The sequence below is a fragment of the Pelophylax lessonae genome, assembly GCF_965119305.1.
Source record: "Pelophylax lessonae genome assembly, chromosome: 2".
Lineage (NCBI taxonomy): Eukaryota > Metazoa > Chordata > Amphibia > Anura > Ranidae > Pelophylax > Pelophylax lessonae.
The window spans coordinates 737876252-737899494 of NC_138769.1; the positions used below are offsets into that span (position 1 = coordinate 737876252).

Sequence of the window (23243 nt, forward strand, 5' to 3'; positions counted from 1 at the left end):
GGGACTGTGACATTGTGGCGCAGAGGTCGGACCCCTAACTGACATTTTTTACACTTTTGTGGGGGGGGGGGGACCAGTGACATTATTACAGTAATCAGTGCTAAAAATATGCACTGTTTCTGTAATAATGCCATTGGCAGGGAAGGGGCTAACATTGTGGGTCATCAGGGGTTAAATGTAAGCCTAGGGGCGTGTTTCTAACTGTGATGGGTGGGGCTTGTGAAATGACCATAGAGACCTGTGATCCTATATAGAAGGATCACAGGAGCTCTCTGATCATTCCAGGGAGAAGAACGGTTGGCTGTGTTTACAACATCCAAGCGTTTCTTATCTCTCAGCGGGGAGCGATTGCCGGTGGCCGGCAGCAATCGGAGCCGCCTGCCCGGTGCATCGGAGTCCCCGCTGCCGAGTGGGGGCGGGAACGCGCCGGCGGCGGCGCAAGCTCGCCCCCTAGCAGCAGGTGCGAAAACGAAGTACAGTTACGTCGGTTCGCGCAGGAGGGGAGTAAAACTGTGGCGGGCGGTCCTTAAGTGGTTAATAAACTTTTTTTAGTGGGGATGCACAAGGTCGGTGCGCCCTTCTCTTGTTGTTCTTATTCAATGTACAGAGATCACCCAGAGGGGAATGTTCTTTTCTCAACAAAAGTGGAGTTACAATGAAACATCTGATTATTATTATTATACAGGATTTGTATAGCGCCAACAGTTTGCGCAGCGCTTCTGATTAATTCTCTCACTATAAATAGCGAAGCAGAAAACAGACACAACGTATACACAGTGATGACTGATACAATGTAACACCAAACTGCCACATACTTCCCAGTCTGCACCCGCCAACATTCACCCAGAGGATCTTGGAAGTGAAGAACAATTATTTGTAAAAATTCAGTGCAATTTACAAAAAAATTAATATAACATGAGATTAGGTACAGTTCCGGGGGGGAGTTAATAAAGGCCAAATATCAAAAAATCAATATATCAATATAAAAAAAAAATCTAATATAAAAGATTTTAACTTAAAACTGTGTGAAATCAGAAGAGAAATCTCACGTTATACACTCCTTAGTGAAATATCAGACAGAAGATATCCAATAAAAGAGAAATATCAAAAAATCAATATATCAATATAAAAAAAAATCTAATATAAAAGATTTTAACTTAAAACTGTGTGAAATCAGAAGATCTCACGTTATACACTCCATAGTGAAATATCAGCCAGAAGATATCCAATAAGTGCCAAATATCAAAAAATCAATATATCAATATAAAAAAAAAATCTAATATAAAAAAGATTTTCACTTAAAACTGTGTAAAAAAATCAATATATCAATATATAAAAAATCTAATATATAAGATTTATACTTAAAACTGTGTGAAATCAGAAGAGAAATCTCACGTTATACACTCCATAGTAAAATATCAGCCAGAAGATATCCAATAAAAGCCAAATCAATATACCAATATAAAAATAAAATCTAATATAAAAGATTTTCACTTAAAACTGTGTGAAATGAGAAGAGAAGTCTCAGAATCTCACATTATACACTCCAAAATATCAGCCAGAAGATATCCACAGCTGTGACAATGTTACAATAATTGAGGGATTTGGATTTTATTTGATAATTAAAAAAAACCAGATATCAAAAAATCAATATATCATTATAAAAAAAAGCTAATATAATAGATTTTCACTTAAAACTGTGTGAAATCAGAGGAGAAATCTCACATTATACACTCCATATTGAAATATCAGCCAGAAGATATCCAATTAAAGCCAAATATCGAAAAATCAATATATAAATATAAAAAAAAAAAATAAATCTAATATAAAAGATTTTCAGTTAAATCTGTGTGAAATCAGAGGAGAAATCTCACGTTATACACTCCATAGTGAAATATCAGCCAGAAGATATCCACAGCTGTGACAATGTTACAATAATTGAGGGATTTGGATTTTATTTGATAATTAATAAAAGCCAGATATCAAAAAAATCAATATATCATTATAAAAAAAATCTAATTTAAAAAGTTTTCACTTAAAACTGTGTGAAATCAGAAGAGAAATCTCACGTTATACACTCCATAGTGAAATATCAGCCAGAAGATTTCCAATAAAAGCCAAATATCAAAAAATCAATATATCAATATATATATATATATATATATAAAAAAAATAAAGATTTTCACTTAAAACTGTGTGAAATCAGAAGAGAAATCTCACGTTATACACTCCATAGGGAAATATCAGCCAAAAGATATCCAATAAAAGCCAAATATCAAAAAATCAATATATCAATATAAAAAAAAATATAAATAATAAAATATAAAAAAAAATCTAGTATAAAAGATTTTCACTTAAAACTGTGTGAAATCAGAAGAGAAATCTCAGAATCTCACATTATACACTCCATAGTGAAATATCAGCCAGAAGATATCCACAGCTGTGACAATTTTACAATAATTGAGGGATTTGGATTTTATTTGATAATTAATAAAAGCCAAATATCAAAAAAATCAATATATCAATATAAAAAAAAATCTAATATAAAAGATTTTCACTTAAAACTGTGTGAAATCAGAAGAGAAATCTCACGTTATACACTCCTTAGTGAAATATCAGACAGAAGATATCCAATAAAAGCCAAATATCAAAAAATCAATATATCAATATATAAAAAAATCTAATATAAAAGATTGATTCTTAAAACTGTGTGAAATGAGAAGAGAAATCTCAGAATCTCACATTATACACTCCATAGTGAAATATCAGCCAGAAGATATCCACAGCTGTGACAATTTTACAATAATTGAGGGATTTGGATTTTATTTGATAATTAATAAAAGCCAAATATAAAAGAAAATCAATATTTCAATATAAAATAATCTAATCACTTAAAACTGTGTGAAATCAGAAGAGAAACCTTATGTTATACACTCCATAGTGAAATATCAGCCAGAAGAAATCCAATAAAATTCAATATATCAATATATCAATATAAATCAATATATCAATATAAAAAAAATATATAAATAATAAAATATAAAAAAAAAATCTAGTATAAAAGATTTTCACTTAAAACTGTGTGAAATCAGAAGAGAAATCTCAGAATCTCACATTATACACTCCATAGTGAAACATCAGCCAGAAGATATCCAATAGAAGCCAAATATAAAAAAAATCAATATATCAATATAAAAAAAAAAAAAAAAAAAAAAATCTAATAGAAAAGATTTTCAGTTAAATCTGTGTGAAATCAGAGGATAAATCTCACGTTATACACTCCATAGTGAAATATCAGCCAGAAGATATCCAATAAAAGCCAAATATCAAAAAATCAATATATCAATATAAAAAAAATCTAATATAAAAGATTTTCACTTAAAACTGCGTAAAATCAGAAGAGAAGAGAAATCTCACTTTATACACTCCATAGTGAAATATCAGCCAGAAGATATCCACAGCTGTGACAATGTTACAATAATTGAGGGATTTGGATGTTTATTTGATAATCGCAACATTGTTACAGATGAAGATTGGTGAACAGTTTTGTTTGGCAGATCCTCATTTCTTTGTGTAAAGTGATCTTTCTGGTTGATATTATGAATGTTTTTAAGTAGTTTGTGTTTGACTATTTTTTTTTTTTTTTGTGGAAAATGTGAAAAAAAAACAAAAAAAAAACAACAACTTTGTGCTAGTGGGGGCGGGAGTGCGCCACTGGCGACGTGCACTCGCCCCCTAGCTGCAGGCGCGACCGCCGTTTCGCGCAGGAGGGCTGCACTGCCGCAGTAAATAAGCGGCGGGCGGTCGGAAACCAGTTAATAAAGTGGAAAATGTGAAAAAAAATAAAAACAGCTTTGTGCTAAAGGAATGATCGGCAACGCAAGTCAATATTTATTTCTGTTTCGTGGGATTTATCCATAAAACAATAAAATCAATAAAATAAAATAAAATCAATAAAATAAATAAAATAAATAAAATAAATAAAATAAAATAAAATCAATAAAATAAAATAAAATAAATAAAATAAAATAAATAAAATAAAATAAAATCAATAAAATAAAATAAAATCAATAAAACTATAGAATCCATCCACTAAGGCCTCATGCACATGGGGTGTTAAAAAGAAAAAAAAGGAGCTGCAAAGCCAGTTCCGACGCCAGCAAAAACTGCTGTAAAAACGCGCTTTTAGAAGCGTTTTCCATTAGCGTTAATGTGCGTTTAGCCGCGTTAAGCAGCCTTTCTCCGCCCTCCTCTATTTTCCACTCTCAAATCTAAACTACTACAGTTTTACCACTGGACCAGAAGGATTTGCCCGCTTAATGACCAGGCCATATTTTGCGATTCGGCACTGTGTTATTTTAACGGACAATTGCGCAGTCGTGCGACGCTGTACCCAAATAAAATTGATGTCCTTTATTTTCCCACAAACAGAGCTTTCTTTGGTGGTATTTCATCACCTGTGCGATTTTTTTTTTTTTTTTTTTGCACTATAAACAAAAAAAGAGCAACAATTCTGAAAAAAAAAAAGAATATTTTTCACATTCTGCTATATAACATTCCCCCCCCCCCAAAAAAAAACTATTAGAAATCAAAATGTTTTATCATTTTAGGCCAATTTGTTTTCTGCTACATATTTTTGGTAGAAACAAAAATCACAATAAGCAATATATCAATATAAAAAAAATCTAATATAAAAGATTTTCACTTAAAACTGCGTAAAATCAGAAGAGAAGAGAAATCTCACTTTATACACTCCATAGTGAAATATCAGCCAGAATCACAATAAGCGTATTTTGATTGGTTTGCTCAAAAGTTTTGGCGACTACAAACTACGGGAAAGATTTCTATCATTTTTATTTCTTTTTTCTTTTTTTACTAGTAATGGCGGCGAGCTGCGATTTTTAGTGGGACTGCGACATTGCGGCGGACAGATCGGACCCCTAACTGACATTTTTGAAACTTTTGGGGGGACCAGTGACATCACTACAGTAATCAGTGCTAAAAATATGCACTGTTACTGTAATAATGACACTGGCAGGGAAGGGGTTAACATTATGGGTGATCAAGGGGTTAAATGTGTACCTAGGGGCGTGTTTCGAACTGTATGGGGGCGTGGCTTGTGAAATGATCATAGAGACATGTGTTCCTATATAGAAGGATCATAGGAGCTCTGTGATCATTCCAGGGAGAAGAACGGTCAGCTGTGTTTACAACATCCGACCGTCCTTCTCTCTCAGCGGGGAGCGATCGCGGGTGTCAGGCAGCAATTGCGGTCGCGGACCCCATGCATCGGAGTCCCCGCTGCCAAGTGGGGGCGGGAGCGAGCCGCTGGCAACGCGTGCTCGCCCCCCTAGCTGCAGGCGTGCGACCGTCGTTTCGCGCAGGAGGGCCGCACTGCCACAGTAAATAAGCGGCGGGCGGTCAGAAACCGGTTAAAGTTAAAGTGTCAATGTGAAAAAACAAACAAAAAACAAAAAAAGAAACTGTTTTAAGTAGTTTGTGTTCAATTATTAATTATCAATTTTTATAAAGTGGAAAATGTGAAAAAAAAATGAAAAAAACAACAACTTTGTGCTAAAGGAATGATTGGCAACGCAAGTCAATATTTATTTCTGTTTCGTGGGATTTATCCATAAAACAATAAAATCAATAAAATAAAATAAAATCAATAAAACAATAAAATAAAATAAAATCAATAAAATAAAATAAATAAAATCAAATCAATAAAATAAATAAAATCAATAAAATAAAATAAAATCAATAAAATAAAAAAAAATCAATAAAACAATAGAATCCATCCACTAAGGCCTCATGCACAAGGGGTGTTAAAAGAAAAAAACAAAGAGCTGCAAAGCCAGTTCTATAAAATAAAATCAATAAAATAACATAAAATCAATAAAACAATAAAATCAAATCAATAAAATAAAATAAATAAAATAAATAAAATAAATAAAATAAAATCAATAAAATAAAATAAATAAAATCAATAAAATAAAATAAATAAAATCAATAAAACAATAAAATAAAATAAAATAAATAAAATAAAATAAATAAAATCAATAAAATAAAATAAAATCAATAAAATAAAATAAAATAAAATCAATAAAACAATAGAATCCATCCAGTAAGGCCTCATGCACAAGGGGTGTTAAAGAAAAAAACAAAGAGCTGCAAAGCCAGTTCTATAAAATAAAATGAAATCAATAAAATAACATAAAATCAATAAAACAATAAAATAAAATCAATAAAAATAAAATAAATAAAATAAAATCAATAAAATAAAATAAATAAAATAAATAAAATAACATGAAATCAATAAAACAATAAAAAAATCAATAAAATAAAATAAATAAAATAAAATCAATAAAATAAATAAATAAAATCAATAAAATAACATAAAATCAATAAAACAATAAAATAAAATCAATAAAATAAAATAAATAAAATAAATAAAATAAAATCAATAAAATAAAATAAATAAAATAAATAAAATAACATAAAATCAATAAAACAATAAAATAAAATCAATAAAATAAAATAAATAAAATAAAATCAATAAAATAAAATAAATAACTAAAATCAATAAAATAACATAAAATCAATAAAACAATAAAAAAAATAAAATCAATAAAATAAAATAAATAAAATCAAATCAATAAAATAAATAAAATCAATAAAATAAAAAAAAATCAATAAAACAATAGAATCCATCCACTATGGCCTCATACACATGGGGCGTTAAAAGAAAAAAAAAAATGCCAGTTCTGACGCCAGGAAAAAACTGCTGTAAAAACGCGCAAAGAAGCGTTTTCCATTGGCGTTAATGTGCGTTTATCCGTGTTTAGCAGCCTTTTCTCCACCCTCTTCTATTTTTCACTCTCAAATCAAAACTACTACAAGCCTAAACATGTTTGACGCGGCTATAAGGCTGTATAAAGCGTTAACACGCGTTCAGCCGCGTTTAAGCGCGTTTAAGCGCGTCATGCGTTTTTAGCGCCTAATGCTGCTGCTCCAGAACGCGCTGGCCCTGGATTTTTTTTTCCCCTAAAGCCTGTGTGTGCATGTGGCCATAGAATAACTATGGGAACTTTATGTATTTATTGGCTTTGCGATTCAGTGTATAAAAACCCAATGCAAGCATATAAGTCGCCCACGCCGGGGCTAAGAAAGGATTAAGTATTACAGAAGATTCCATAAAAATCACAAACATAGCGACCAACCATAAACATTTCTATACTACAGAGAGGGTATCTAAGGTATGCATTTTTCATGCATTTTTGATCCAATTCTATTGAAGTCTATGGAACTAAAAATGCATAAAAAAACAAAGTCTCTGCAGCGTTCCAAAAAACGCATTGCAGGGAACATTCATCTGAACAGAACCCATAGTAAATAAGGTTATACGGATTGCAGTGTGTTCCTGTGAATCTGCAAACGCACTTAAAAACGCATAGATGTGTGACCCTAGACTGAGGCAGTCCTGTGCGTTTCTGTTCACCAGTTCAGGTTCCATTCAGGTGCACCCCCCCCTTCCCTTAGGGTTAGGCTCAAGGCGCCCCCCCCCCATCCCTTCAATAGACCATTGTGCCCAGGGCAACTGCCTCTCTTGCCCACCCCTTGCCCCGTCCCTTAGTGTAATCGTTCTCATTGGTCCTTTTGGATTGCTCAGACAGTAAAAAAAACAAAAAACAAAATGCAATAACGAAAGGTAATAAAAACAGTGAAAAGTCTGATAAATCACTTTTCTACATTTCCTTCCCATACACTGCTATGTACTAACAACGCATTTCACAGCCTCCCTGCCCCGCACACGGGTACAATCGTCTGATCTCCCGGGCACATGATGGAAGATTTAAAGGGAACGCCCGGTCTCCCATCACCCGCTCTGCAAAGTGAACAGCCGCTACTCCTTTAGTAAATCAAATTCATTGCGGAGAGATTTACTAAGACTGGAGAGGGGAAAATCTGGTGCAGCTCTGCATAGAAACCAATCAGCTGTCAGGTTTATTTTTTTTGGCAAAGCTTAATTGAACGAGCTGAAGTTAGAAGCTGATTGGCCGCCATCAGATTTTGCACTTTCCAGTTTTGGTAAATCGATCTCCTAATGTGAGTCTGCAGCCGGCTCTCCCACCTCTGTGCCGTCCCCGGGATCACAGAGAAGCTGCACAGTCCCTATGCTGCTCCCTTCTATCTCCTACCAGTCTAATGCAATGCTGAGTCCTACAATCGTCTGTCACACAATCCTTCGCTGTGTTTGGGGTACCTGCAGATCCATGGTGACTTCCCAGCCCGGGATCCTGCAGGAGTCGTCACAGGAGAGTCCCTTCCATAAGTCTGCGTGACATCAACTGTCTACAGCCCCGCCGACAGTTACAGTCAGGAAGTTTAAGGTGAAGCAGGGGATGTGCAACACAGGAAAGGAGGAGGAAAGATCTCCAACGTACAGTCATAGTACATTCACAATACATTCACCGGACAGTCACAATACAGCCATCGTACATTCACAATACATTCACCAGATAGTCCCAATACAGACACCGTACATTCACAATACATTCACCAGATAGTCACAATACAGCCATCGTACATTCACCGGATAGTCACAATACAGCCACTGTACATTCACAATACATTCACCGGATAGTCACAATACAGCCACCGTACATTCACAATACATTCACCGGATAATCACAATACAGACACCGTACATTCACAATACATTCACCAGATAGTCACAATACAGCCATTGTACATTCACCGGACAGTCACAATACAGCCACTGTACATTCACAATACATTCACCGGATAGTCACAATACAGCCACCGTACATTCACAATACATTCACCAGATAGTCACAATACAGACACCGTACATTCACAATACATTCACCGGATAATCACAATACAGCCACCGTACATTCACAATACATTCACCGGATAGTCACAATACAGCCACCGTACATTCACAATACATTCACCAGATAGTCCCAATACAGACACCGTACATTCACAATACATTCACCAGATAGTCACAATACAGCCACCGTACATTCACAATACATTCACCAGATAGTCACAATACAGCCATCGTACATTCACCGGATAGTCACAATACAGCCACTGTACATTCACAATACATTCACCGGATAGTCACAATACAGCCACCGTACATTCACAATACATTCACCGGATAATCACAATACAGACACCGTACATTCACAATACATTCACCAGATAGTCACAATACAGCCATTGTACATTCACCGGACAGTCACAATACAGCCACTGTACATTCACAATACATTCACCGGATAGTCACAATACAGCCACCGTACATTCACAATACATTCACCAGATAGTCACAATACAGACACCGTACATTCACAATACATTCACCGGATAATCACAATACAGCCACCGTACATTCACAATACATTCACCAGATAGTCACAATACAGCCACCGTACATTCACAATACATTCACCGGATAGTCACAATACAGCCACCGTACATTCACAATACATTCACCAGATAGTCACAATACAGCCACCGTACATTCACAATACATTCACCGGATAGTCACAGTACAGCTACCGTACATTCACAATACATTCACCAGATAGTCACAATACAGCCACTGTACATTCACAATACATTCACCAGATAGTCACAATACAGCCACCGTAAATTCACAATACATTCACCGGATAGTCACAGTACAGCTACCGTACATTCACAATACATTCACCAGATAGTCACAATACAGCCACTGTACATTCACAATACATTCACCAGATAGTCACAATACAGCCACCATACATTCACAATACATTCACCGGATAGTCACAATACAGCCACTGTACATTCACAATACATTCACCAGATAGTCACAATACAGCCACTGTACATTCACAATACATTCACCAGATAGTCACAATACAGCCACTGTACATTCACAATACATTCACCAGATAGTCACAATACAGCCACCCTACATTCACAATACATTCACCGGATAGTAACAATACAGCCACCGTACATTCACAAAACATTCACCAGTCACAATACAGCCACCGTACATTCACAATACATTCACCGGATAGTCACAGTACAGCTACCGTACATTCACAATACATTCACCAGATAGTCACAATACAGCCACCGTACATTCACAATACATTCACCGGATAGTCACAATACAGCCACTGTACATTCACAATACATTCACCAGATAGTCACAATACAGCCACCATACATTCACAATACATTCACCGGATAGTCACAATACAGCCACTGTACATTCACAATACATTCACCAGATAGTCACAATACAGCCACCGTACATTCACAATACATTCACCAGATAGTCACAATACAGCCACCGTACATTCACAATACATTCACCAGATAGTCACAATACAGCCACCGTACATTCACAATACATTCACCGGAGAGTCACAATACAGCCACCGTACATTCACAATACATTCACCAGATAGTCACAATACAGCCACCGTACATTCACAATACATTCACCGGATAGTCACAATACAGCCACTGTGCATTCACAATACATTCACCAGTCACAATACAGCCACCGTACATTCACCGGATAATCACAATACAGCCACCGTACATTCACCGGATAATCACAATACAGCCACCGTACATTCACCGGATAATCACAATACAGCCACCGTGCATTCACAATAAATTCACCAGATAGTCACAATACAGTCACCGTACATTCACCGGATAATCACAATACAGCCACCGTACATTCACAATACATTCACCAGATAGTCACAATACAGCCACCGTAAATTCACCGGATAGTCACAATACAGCCACCCTACATTCACAATGCATTCACCAGATAGTCACAATACAGCCACCGTACATTCACAATACATTCACCGGATAGTCACAGTACAGCTACCGTACATTCACAATACATTCACCAGATAGTCACAGTACAGCCACCGTAAATTCACAATACATTCACCGGATAGTCACAGTACAGCTACCGTACATTCACAATACATTCACCAGATAGTCACAATACAGCCACTGTACATTCACAATACATTCACCAGATAGTCACAATACAGCCACCATACATTCACAATACATTCACCGGATAGTCACAATACAGCCACTGTACATTCACAATACATTCACCAGATAGTCACAATACAGCCACTGTACATTCACAATACATTCACCAGATAGTCACAATACAGCCACTGTACATTCACAATACATTCACCAGATAGTCACAATACAGCCACCGTAAATTCACCGGATAGTCACAATACAGCCACCCTACATTCACAATACATTCACCGGATAGTAACAATACAGCCACCGTACATTCACAAAACATTCACCAGTCACAATACAGCCACCGTACATTCACAATACATTCACCGGATAGTCACAGTACAGCTACCGTACATTCACAATACATTCACCAGATAGTCACAATACAGCCACCGTACATTCACAATACATTCACCGGATAGTCACAATACAGCCACTGTACATTCACAATACATTCACCAGATAGTCACAATACAGCCACCATACATTCACAATACATTCACCGGATAGTCACAATACAGCCACTGTACATTCACAATACATTCACCAGATAGTCACAATACAGCCACCGTACATTCACAATACATTCACCAGATAGTCACAATACAGCCACCGTACATTCACAATACATTCACCAGATAGTCACAATACAGCCACCGTACATTCACAATACATTCACCGGAGAGTCACAATACAGCCACCGTACATTCACAATACATTCACCAGATAGTCACAATACAGCCACCGTACATTCACAATACATTCACCGGATAGTCACAATACAGCCACTGTGCATTCACAATACATTCACCAGTCACAATACAGCCACCGTACATTCACCGGATAATCACAATACAGCCACCGTACATTCACCGGATAATCACAATACAGCCACCGTACATTCACCGGATAATCACAATACAGCCACCGTGCATTCACAATAAATTCACCAGATAGTCACAATACAGTCACCGTACATTCACCGGATAATCACAATACAGCCACCGTACATTCACAATACATTCACCAGATAGTCACAATACAGCCACCGTAAATTCACCGGATAGTCACAATACAGCCACCCTACATTCACAATGCATTCACCAGATAGTCACAATACAGCCACCGTACATTCACAATACATTCACCGGATAGTCACAGTACAGCTACCGTACATTCACAATACATTCACCAGATAGTCACAATACAGCCACTGCACATTCACAATACATTCACCAGATAGTCACAATACAGCCACCGTACATTCACAATACATTCACCGGATAGTCACAATACAGCCACTGTACATTCACAATACATTCACCAGATAGTCACAATACAGCCACTGTACATTCACAATACATTCACCAGATAGTCACAATACAGCCACCGTAAATTCACCGGATAGTCACAATACAGCCACCCTACATTCACAATACATTCACCAGATAGTCACAATACAGCCACCGTACATTCACAATACATTCACCGGATAGTAACAATACAGCCACCGTACATTCACAAAACATTCACCAGTCACAATACAGCCACCGTACATTCACAATACATTCACCGGATAGTCACAGTACAGCTACCGTACATTCACAATACATTCACCAGATAGTCACAATACAGCCACCGTACATTCACAATACATTCACCGGATAGTCACAATACAGCCACTGTACATTCACAATACATTCACCAGATAGTCACAATACAGCCACCATACATTCACAATACATTCACCGGATAGTCACAATACAGCCACTGTACATTCACAATACATTCACCAGATAGTCACAATACAGCCACCGTACATTCACAATACATTCACCAGATAGTCACAATACAGCCACCGTACATTCACAATACATTCACCAGATAGTCACAATACAGCCACCGTACATTCACAATACATTCACCGGAGAGTCACAATACAGCCACCGTACATTCACAATACATTCACCAGATAGTCACAATACAGCCACCGTACATTCACAATACATTCACCGGATAGTCACAATACAGCCACCATACATTCACCAGATAGTCACAATACAGCCACCGTAGATTCACAATACATTCACCAGATAGTCACAATATAGCTATAGTACAATCACCATACATTCACCTAATAATCACAGTACATTCACCAGATAGTCACAATACAGCCACCATACATTCACAATACATTCACTGGATAGTCACAATACAGCCACCGTACATTCACAATACATTCACCAGATAGTCACAATACAGTCACCGTACATTCACCTAATAATAATAACAATACATTCACCAAATAGTTACAATGCAGTCATAGTACATTCACAAATTAGTCAGATTACAGTACGGTGAATGTTTGGTCTCTGTCCCCAGCATGTTTGAACCCCCCTACTGCTGACTCTGACTCACTACCTCTGCTGGAAGTTCTGTTCCAAGCATCAACTGCTGAAACGATTCTCTCTAAGGTCAGTTGGGAAGTTTTCTCTGACCAGTTTCGGGTCCCCGTCTTCTTCATCATGGCTTCATATTTACAATTCACCCCTCCAGAACTTTATTCACCCCCTTGGTGGATTTACAGGTCTCACTCGTATCTCCTTTTTCTTCTTTCCTCCAGACTGTACTTATTACATTCCTGAAGTCTCTCCTGATAGGTTTCATAGCTCGGACCTTTCACCCAGTTCTGTTCTCCCTCGTCACTCCTTCTATCTTATCAATATCTTTATGTAAATAAAGTCGCTAGAACTGGATACAATATTCTTTTTTTTTCTTTTCAATCAATAATTTTTATTGAATTTCAAATACAGGTGAAAAACAGAAAATCACATTAACAGAATGTGAAATAAGAAAATAACCACAACAAGGTAGAACATTATCCAAAAGTGGATGATACAGTGTTCAAACAATAGTATAAGCTTCGTACAGATGCATAGGCATTATGCATGTAAAGGTCAACATAGTTTATTCTGATGCAGGGAGGAGAAGAGAGGCGTCGAACCACCCCGACTCAGAACCCCTAGGGGAACAATGTCACCAAGTCACGGGTCGTCCACACCTCCCATCATCCCCAGGACCAGAACAAGTAGAACTAAGCTAAATAAAGGGTTACATTATAAGCTTCTAGTATCAGGTGTTAAATAGGGCCATTCCGACTAAGCGTTTTGAAATTTGTGATGGGTTAAAGCGTTGAAGGATAAGGTTTTTTCTAGTTTATAGTTCTCATTAACCAGCGTGATTGCCTCAGAAAGATTTGGGGTGTCGGTGGTTTTCCACTTACGTAGTATTAAAGTTCTGGCAGCCGACAGGAGATGTACAATTGGTCTATATGTTAGTGGGTATAGTTCGATGTTTCGATTCAGTAATGCTAACTCTGGATTGGTAGGCGTTAAGATTCCAGTGATGTGGACAAAATATTCTAAATGAGGTCTAACTAAAGATCTATATAGAGGAATCAGGACCTCCTTTCTCCTGCTGGTGATCCCTCTAGTGATATAAAGATCTATATAGAGGAATCAGGACCTCCGTCCTCCTTCTGGTGACCCCTCTAGTGATATAAAGATCTATATAGAGGAATCAGGACCTCCTTCCTCCTGCTGGTGATCCCTCTAGTGATAAGAATAAGAATCGTATTGAATATTCTTCGTACTCTCACCAAAAAATGAATGAGTCGATTCAAATCATTGCAGATCATTCATTATGTCGCTGTGTTATTTCAGATGCTTCAAACATTAACAAAAGGCCCAAACTGTCGAATCCTTTTATCTGGAAGAATCAAATGAATATGAATGAATTAGTTTCTTTTGTTATAGTTTATTTCAGATTCGTTGAAATTTGTAACTATTGTGATTCAGAGATTCTGATATTGAGTTGGCCCACCCTTTGCAGCTATAACAGCTTCTGGGAAGGCTGTCCACAAGGTTTAAGAGTGTCTATGGGGATGTTTGACCATTCTTCCATAAACGCATTGTGAGGTCAGACACTGATGTTGGATGAGAAGGCCTGGCTCTAATTCATCCCAAAGGTGTTTTATCAGGTTGAGGTCAGGGCTCTGTGCAGGCCACTCAAGTTCCTTCACCCCAAACTCGCTCATCCATGTCTTTATGGACCTTGCTTTGTGCACTGGTCCAAATCAATTGGTGGAGGGGGGATTATGGTGTGGGGTTGTTTTTTTCAGGGGTTGGACTTGGCCCCTAAGTTCCAGTAAAGGGAACTCTTAGGAGTAAGATTTGTGCCAGGAGCTTGGAATTTGTGGAGAATTTTTGCTGGGGGGGGGGGGGGGGGGTGCAGGGATAAGATGTGTACTAGGAGGGGAAATCTTAGGGGTAAAGGATTTGTACTAGGAGGGGGTTTTAAAGTTTTAAAGCAGGGGGTGTGGATTTTTAGGAGGAGGAGTTTATGCTTAGGGGTAAGGGATTAAACATGTAGATTGGTGCACAGTGTTCTTGTGGGGGGGAGGGGATTTTTGCGGGGGGGGGGGGCACAGTTTGGCATGTTCGCCCTGAGCTCTAGTTAACCTTGTCCCCTTGTCCCGGCATTGTGTACACCTATATGATTTCCAATATCTGACTGACCTCACACGGACTGGACAGGGACAGATGAAGGGCCGGATGTGGCCCCGTAAAATTCCCAGGTCTGGGTTAAGTATCAGTTAAAAATTGGGGCTCAGCCACAGTGTGAGGAGTCGGACTGAGTGAGAGCCGGTGCTGCGGCCCACCGGGAATATGCCCGGTCTGCCCGATGGCCAGTCCGGGCCTGGTTATGGTTGTTCACAGTGTACCTCACATTTGGATCATCGGGCCTTAGGGACCTATAGTAATAAACTTGGGAGGGACCAGTGAGGGAGAAGGCTCGCCTATGAAATGTTGAACATCACACGTATGTTACAGGTTCTTCAGACACGCAGAGATCATACAAGCTGCTGGATGTGGTTTTTCACAGCTCCATCTGATCTCCCGGAATCTGGAAGTTTCCTTTTCAGGATTTATTAAAGGATTTCCTGAGAGCCGGAGATTAATAGTCCGCGTCTCCCAAGGCTGCGTGTTACAAGAGATGACCTGCTGTGATACAACTGAAGCCGAAGGCAACCTCTCCATAGGGGATCTATGTTTTCTGGGGGGTGTTTGATGCAGAACTCAACATAAAACTTTTCCTGTGTTGTATTGGGACAGAGAGGGGAAGGGTTTGATGCCTGGTCTCTGCTAATCTTCTCCCATCCTTGGTCCTGCCATTATATGATCTTCCAGGTTCCATATATTGCTTATGGGGAACCCACCAGAGGGCTGCTGACAACATCAAGCTCACACCATAATGCTGATGGCTGGTGTCACCACCCCAGTGCTTACAAAACACACACACCAGTAGTGCCAATCTATCAGATTGAAATTTACTGACACGACACCCAAATTTTACTGGCACCGACGCAGAAAATGAGGAGGAAACCGAAGCTACCGTCGCCGCCTGCTGCTGCATCCAGGCAGGGAGAGTGAGCGGGGGGTCCTCTCTGTCCTCTCCTCTCCTGTGTCCCTGTGGTCCGGGGGGGGGGGGGGTATGGGGTGTGGGCTGGTGTGGTCCAGAGGGGGGGTATGGTGTTGTCGGTCTGTCGCCCCCCCCTGGCCAATGGAGCACCAGCCGCCACTGCCTATACCCCCTGTACCCCTCCACACTACATCCCCTGCACCCTTCCAACTACATTCAATTAACCCCTCCCTTTGCATCCCCTGCATACCTACATCCCCTGCACTCCCAACCTGTGCACCCTTTTTTACCGTTTCCCTCCATATGCCCTGCACTAATTCCTACTGCATTCCTTGCACCCCTTCACCTACATCCTATGCAACCCCTGTACCGTTTCTCCTCTGCATGACCAGCACTACTTCCCCCTGCATCCCTTGCACCTCTTCACCCACATGCCCTGCACCCTCAGCCTCTGCATTCCCTGCATCCCTCTTCCTAAATCCCCTGCACTACTTCCCTCTACATCTTCTGCACCCCCAAACTCTGCATCCCCTGTACTCCTCAACCTACATCTCCTGCACCCCTTCCCTTTGTTGCCTCCAACCTCCATTGCCTCTAACCTCTAAAACCCCTGTACACCTCTCTTTACATCCCCTGCACCCCTCTAAACTATATCCCCTGCCCCCCTCCAACTACATCTAAGGCACCCCCTCCCTCTGAATTCCTTGCACCCCTCAACCTACATCCACTGCAGCTCCAAACTGTGCACCCTCTGTACAGCTTCCCTCCGCATCCCCTGCACCCTCCACACTACATTCCCTGCACCTCCAACCTCTCCATTCCCTTCACCCCTCTACCTTCATCCCCTGCACCACTTCCCCCCACATCCACTTTACCCCAAAACTCTGCATCCTTTGTAACTCTCCACCTACATCTCCTGCACCCCTCCCCTGCATCTCCTACACCTCTAACCTCTGCAACTTCTGTACCCCTCCACACTACATCTCCTGCACCTCTCCAACTATGTCCCCTGCACCCCTTCCATCTTCATCCCCTGTACCCCTCTACCTACATCCCCTGCACCCCTTGCCTCTGTATCCTCTGCACCCCCAACCTCTACATCCCCTGCATCCCTCTACCTAAATCCCCTGCACTACTTCCCTCCACATCTTCTGCACCCCCAAACTCTGCGACCCCTGTACTCCTCAACCTACATCTCCTGCACCCCTTCCCTCTATGTCTACTTTGCCTCTAACCCTGCAACCCCTGTACCCCTCTCTTTACATCCCCTGCACCCCTCCAAACTATATCCCCTGCCCCCCCTCCAACTACATCTAAGGCACCCCCTCCCTCTGAATTCCCTGCACCCCTCCACCTACATCCACTGCAGCCCCAAGCTGTGCACCCTCTGTACTGCTTCCCTCTGTGTCCCCTGCACCCCTCCACACTACTTTCCCTGCACCTCCAACCTCTCCATTCCCTTCACCCCTCTACCTACATCCCCTGCACCACTTCCCCCCACATCCACTTCACCCCCAAACTCTGCATCCTTTGTACCCCTCCACCTACATCTCCTGCACCCCTCCCCTGCATCTCCTACACCTCTTACCTCTGCAACTTCTGTACCCCTCCACATTACATCCCCTGCACCCTTCCACACTACATCTCCTGCACCTCTCCACACTACATCCCTTGCACCTCTCCAACTATGTCCCCTGCACCCCTTCCATCTGCATCCCCTGTACCCCTCTACCTACATCCCCTGCACCCCTTGCTTCTGTATCCTCTGCACCCCAACCTCTGCATCCCCTGCATCCCTCTACCTAAATCCCCTGCACTACTTCCCTCCACATCTTCTGCACCCCCAAACTCTGCGACTCCTGTACTCCTCAACCTACATCTCCGGCACCCCTTCCCTCTATGTCTACTTTGCCTCTAACCCTGCAACCCCTGTACCCCTCTCTTTACATCCTCTGCACCCTCCAAACTATATCCCCTGCCCCCCTCCAACTACATCTAAGGCACCTCCTCGCTCTGAATTCCCTGCACCCCTCCACCTACATCCACTGCAGCCCCAAGCTGTGCACCCTCTGTACTGCTTCCCTCTGTGTCCCCTGCACCCCTCCACACTACTTTCCCCGCACCTCCAACCTCGCCATTCCCTTCACCCCTCTACCTGTACCCCCAAACTCATCATCCTTTGTACCCCTCCACCTACATCTCCTGCACCCCTCCCCTGCATCTCCGAAACCTCTAACCTCTGCAACTTCTGTACCCCTCCACATTACATCCCCTGCACCTCTCCAACTACATCCCCTGCACCCCTCCACACTACATTCCCTGCACCTCTCCAACTACATCCCCTGCACCCCTTCCACCTGCATCCCCTTTACTCCTCTACCTACATCCCCTGCACCCCTTGCCTCTGCATCCCCTGCACCCCCAACCTCTGCACCCCCTGCACCCCTCTACCTACATCCCCTGTACTACTTTTCTTCTGCATCCTCTCCATCACCAACTTCTGTGTCCCCTGCACCCCTTTACCTACATCATCTGTACTCCTCCACCCCTTTCTGTATCTATATTTAGTCTAAAGGTGACCACAAGGAAAGAAACCCAGGAAATGATCACAGTCTGTAAGTCTTGGCGCCCCCTCTAATAGTCCACTAGCCCATGAGGGCCTTATAATAAATATAGTCCTGCCATAACAAAGAGGTGAAATTAAAGGTAGCCCTGTATCCTAAAACTGTGATCCCTTAGCATATATCATGGATAGGAATATACTGTAGTATAATTAATTGACCTTCTCATTATATGAATGTAAGTTTTTTTTATACAAATAATCGTGAGACAACTCATACCAGGAGGGAAAGGAGTCCTTCCTCTGAAAACCGCAAGTCCATATAATTAGATTTGTATAATGTTTTATGCTGGGATATTGAGATCCCTTTATCTCTGTCATAGAGGGAGCAACACGAGTGAGCTTAGCTGGACGGCTTCTAGTTCTGCTATGAGTTAATTAAGTGTCAGTATGACATCAGAATTAGAAGCATTGCACTAATTAGATTAAAGTAATTAGGCTACCTTAGGGAAGCTGCCACTAATCGGGATGAGAGGAGATAAATGAATTGTAACTAATTATTGCTAGCTGGTCTAGCGGAACCTATGTAAGGTTCAGCGACTCCTGTCTCTTCTTCTCAATAAAGGCCTTCGCTGAGATTGTCCCACCAGTTCCTGATCCTGAGCCCTTCACTGAAAGAGAGTGGACTATTCCTGGTTCACACCCTACGCTAGGGGTGTTCAACATGGTCGTGGTCTCTAGGGATGATCGAACGGTTCGGGTCCACCATCGGTTCGGCCCGAACATTGGGTGTTCGAGGTTCGGCCGAATTTAGAACTTTTTGCCCAAAAAGTTCGGAATTCGGCAACCAGAACCGCCCAAAATGCAATGCTTCAGGAAATGGGCTTTAAAAGCCCTTGATTGGACCAGAACCATTAGCAAAAGCCAATTGAGGGGGCAGGAGAATGCTAGGAATGTGATTGGAGTGACTAGGGGGTCCCTAGACCAATCATTAGTGAATACGCCCCCCAGTATATAAGATCGCCCCCGCCATATTCCCAGCATTGTTATACTGGACATGGAAGAGAGTGGAAGCAGTTCTGTTAATTTTACTTTAAAAGTGTCATTTAGCTATTTTTAGTGTGAGGAAAGGGATATCTAGTGTAGTTAGAGTGCTCCTTTACACTTAAGTTAGCTTCAAAAATTTAGTTTCTGTAGGGAAAGTGTTAAGTGTCAGGGGACCGTAGTGTAGTGTAGGGTTAACTGACAGTGACTGCTATGGCAGGGTGACAAAACCCTTCCATAGCAGGGTGACCGCTATAGAGAAAAGATCATTTCTCTGAGTTGCTTCGGCACAGGCATGTGGCTTCTCACCAGCAAGCATTTTTTAATGCTGCAGGGGCTGCCACTGCCAGTGCTTTTTTGAGGACATGTTTGATGTCAGACATGACATCTGAACATGTGTATAGGGGGTATATATAGACATATATGTCTGTATATATACCCCTAGACATATATAGGTGTGATAGTAGCAGAAATAAATGCTTGCGCTAATGAAATCATTTACAGTAATATATTTCTGCTACTATCACACCTATATATGTCTAGGGGTATATATTCAGACATATATGTCTATATATACCCCCTATACACATGTTCAGATGTTTTGCCTGCCTCAAAAGAACCCCAAAAAATGCCAAAAAAACGCTAGCGTAAAAAAAAAAAGATGCCCAGGTGTGTTTTTGCTGGCATTTTTTGGGGGGTTTTGGAGGCAGGCAAAACATCAGAACTTGTGCACAGTACCACTATACACAAGTTCAGATGTTTTTCCTGACTGCAAAGAACCCAAAAAAATGCCTTCTATTAAACCGGCAAGGTGTTACAGCAGAGAAGCCATATTCCTGTGCTTAAAGTTTTCTAATACAAACAATCTTTTTTTTTATGGTTCTGGACATGCTACAGAGCTGAAACTTCACAGGTACACCTTTTAGACCCCCCAGACACAAAATCACACAAAAAAAAGTTCTTAAAAATTGTCATTTTTGATAAAAAAGCCAATTATTGAAAAATTTAAAAAAAAAAAAAAAAAAAAAAGAGATTTTTTGATTTTTACTTTGGATTTAGTATCTGGGGGGTCTAAAAAGTGTACATGTGAAGTTTCAGCTCTGTAGCATGTCCAGAACCCCCCAAAAATTTGCATTTTCTTATAATTTTTATTAGAACAGGTATACGGCTTCTCTACGGCGCTTTTTCTTGCATTTATCGGGCATTTTTGGAGGCAGGCATGACTTTTTTTGGATTTAGTGTCTGGGGGGTCTAAAAAGTGTACCTGTGAAGTTTCAGCTCTGTAGCATGTCCAGAACCAGAAAAAAGATAATTTTTCAGTAGAGAAGGGATGGTGGGACCCCTCTTTTACACTTATATGAGGTTTTTTTGGGGTTCTGGACATGCTACAGAGCTGAAACTTCACAGGTACACCTTTTAGACCTCCCAGACACAAAATCACACAAAAAAGTTCTTAAAAATTGTCATTTTTGATAAAAAAAGCCAATTATTGAAAAATTAAAAAAAAAAAAAAAAAAAGAGATTTTTTGATTTTTACTTTGGATTTAGTATCTGGGGGGTCTAAAAAGTGTACATGTGAAGTTTCAGCTCTGTAGCATGTCCAGAACCAGAAAAAAAAAAGATTGTTTGTATTAGAAAACTTTAAGCACAGGAATATGGCTTCTCTCCTGTAACACCTTGCCGGTTTAATAGAAGGCATTTTTTTGGGTTCTTTGCAGTCAGGAAAAACATCTGAACTTGTGTATAGTGGTACTGTGCACAAGTTCTGATGTTTTGCCTGCCTCCAAAACCCCCCAAAAAATGCCAGCAAAAACACACCTGGGCATTTTTTTTTTTTTGACGCTAGCGTTTTTTTGGCATTTTTTGGGGTTCTTTTGAGGCAGGCAAAACATCTGAACATGTGTATAGGGTGTATATATAGGCATATATGTCTGAATATATACCCCTAGACATATATAGGTGTGATAGTAGCAGAAATATATTACTGTAAATGATTTCATTAGCGCAAGCATTTATTTCTGCTACTATCACACCTATATATGTCTAGGGGTATATATTCAGACATATATGTCTATATATACCCCCTATACACATGTTCAGATGTTTTGCCTGCCTCAAAAGAACCCCAAAAAATGCCAAAAAAACGCTAACGTCAAAAAAAAAATGCCCAGGTGTGTTTTTGCTGGCATTTTTTGGGGGTTTTTGGAGGCAGGCAAAACATCTGAACTTGTGCACAGTACCACTATACACAAGTTCAGATGTTTTTCCTGACTGCAAAGAACCCAAAAAAATGCCTGCTATTAAACCGGCAAGGTGTTACAGCAGAGAAGCCATATTCCTGTGCTTAAAGTTTTCTAATACAAACAATCTTTTTTTTTTCATGGTTCTGGACATGCTACAGACCTGAAACTTCACATGTACACTTTTTTAGACCCCCTAGATACTAAATCCAAAGTAAAAATCAAAAAATCTCTTTTTTTTTTTTTTTTTTTTTTTAATTTTTCAATAATTGGCTTTTTTATCAAAAATGACAATTTTTAAGAACTTTTTTTGTGTGATTTTGTGTCTGGGGGGTCTAAAAGGTGTACATGTGAAGTTTCAGCTCTGTAGCATGTCCAGAACCAGAAAAAAAGATCATATAGGTGTTAAAGTCCGAGGGGTTCTGAAATCCGGGCCGAACTTTCGTGAAGTTCGGGTGTTCTGGTTGAACCGAACTTTTCAAAAGTTCGATCATCCCTAGTGGTCTCCACCCCTCACAGAAAGTGCTAAATCTGCTCCTGGTTCTCACCCTACGCTAGGGGGGTTCAACGTGGTCCTGGTCTTCACCCTTCACTGAAAGAGTGTGGCTTTTCCTGATTCATACCCTACGATAGGAGTGTTTAATGTGATCCTGGTCTCCACCCTTCACTGAAAGAGAGTGGCTTTTCCTGGTTCACACCCTACGCTAGTGAGGTTCAACGTGGTCCTGGTCTCCACCCTTCACTGAAAGTGCTAAATATGCTCCTGGTTCTCATCCTACGCTAGGGGTGTTCGACATGGTCCTGGTCTCCATCCT

General features: G+C 40.2%; 1 protein-coding gene across 3 annotated transcripts in view; it reads right to left on the reverse strand.

Annotated features, from left to right (window-relative positions):
- The window catches only part of PDE2A (phosphodiesterase 2A), a 992945-nt gene that overhangs the window by 567317 nt on the left and 402385 nt on the right, over positions 1–23243 (reverse strand). Inside the window, exon 1 of one of the 3 annotated variants that reach the window (XM_082244576.1) lies at positions 8264–8404. The exons of the other annotated variants lie outside the window; for them this stretch is intronic. Coding sequence (XP_082100702.1) covers positions 8264–8275 — 12 coding nt within the window. The 5' untranslated portion in view covers positions 8276–8404. Of the gene's footprint in view, positions 1–8263; positions 8405–23243 lie in introns of those variants that run through there. 3 annotated transcript variants of the gene reach the window in all.